Below are 937 nucleotides of genomic sequence, written 5' to 3'. Positions count from 1 at the left end.
TCACTGTGACGGAGTTGTCCGTTTCTGTGCTCTCTGCCTCGCTGGAAGTTGGAGGAGTGACTTCGGTGCTGACACTACTGTCCTTTTCTTCACTGGCGCGTTCATCATTTATGTTTTCACTGTTGGCTATGGAATCATGCGATGCAGAACCCGGTGGTCGATGTAAGTCGTTTGCCTGTGATGCAAGTCGATCTGTCTCTCCTTTGACGGTATCGTCCTTAATCGAAGACTGACCTTGGGTAGAGACATCTTTAAGACCGTTGACTTTAGTCAATCCTTCTTGACCTCCACCGGGGGTCCCGGCCCCTGCATATGTGGGGGTCAATCCAGCCACTGTTAAGGGAATGCATTTAACCACAACGTTCTCCATAATACTCACGTCAAACCCCACTGGTACCTTGACTTCGTGCTGCTTCGTTGTTGTAATCTCGCCCGCCGTGGAGTCGGCAGCAGTGGCCTCATAGGTGATACTGCCGGAAGCCGTCGCTGAATCTTCCGCAGTGCAGTTTGTTTTCGTGATGCCGGCACCATCTCCATTTTTTTTGGTACACTCAACAATCAAAGATGTCTCCAGCATTAAGCCGTGCTCAAGGGGAACTTTGACAATCGTAGGGGGCTCATTCTTAATTACTTTTGTTTCTTCTGGGTCACCCTTCTTCAAAGTAACCGCTGTGGAAATTGTACGATCTTTGGAGTTTCCTGTCTGGCCCGTTATCGCTGTGCAGCTGCTGACATCAACTGTCTCCGTCAGCGTTATCCTCCCTCCGCCACTCACAAGAGGGAAATCAACTGGGGCCTTAGGTGAACCAGCAGCAGCCACGCACACAGACGCGCAGCAGCAGAGCGCGAGGGCCAACACGCACAGCACGTGGCGCAGCATCAGCGTCAATGTAGCCTGGGACCACCTGTGTCTGCGGGGGAGAGGAGGAGCACAGCA

The 937-nt window shown here is 52.4% G+C and overlaps 1 protein-coding gene across 1 annotated transcript; it reads right to left on the bottom strand.

Annotated features, from left to right (window-relative positions):
• DQ04_22861000 (hypothetical protein) lies at positions 1-937 on the bottom strand (the record flags this gene model as incomplete). Its single annotated transcript, XM_009318125.1, has 1 exon — positions 1-937. A coding segment is annotated over one exon (937 nt), but the record flags the coding sequence as incomplete, so codon positions are not given.

The sequence above is a fragment of the Trypanosoma grayi genome, assembly GCF_000691245.1.
Source record: "Trypanosoma grayi strain ANR4 Tgr_2286_V1, whole genome shotgun sequence".
Lineage (NCBI taxonomy): Eukaryota > Euglenozoa > Kinetoplastea > Trypanosomatida > Trypanosomatidae > Trypanosoma > Trypanosoma grayi.
Note: the sequence above shows the minus strand (reverse complement) of the source record. Positions and strands in the feature narration are given on the sequence as shown.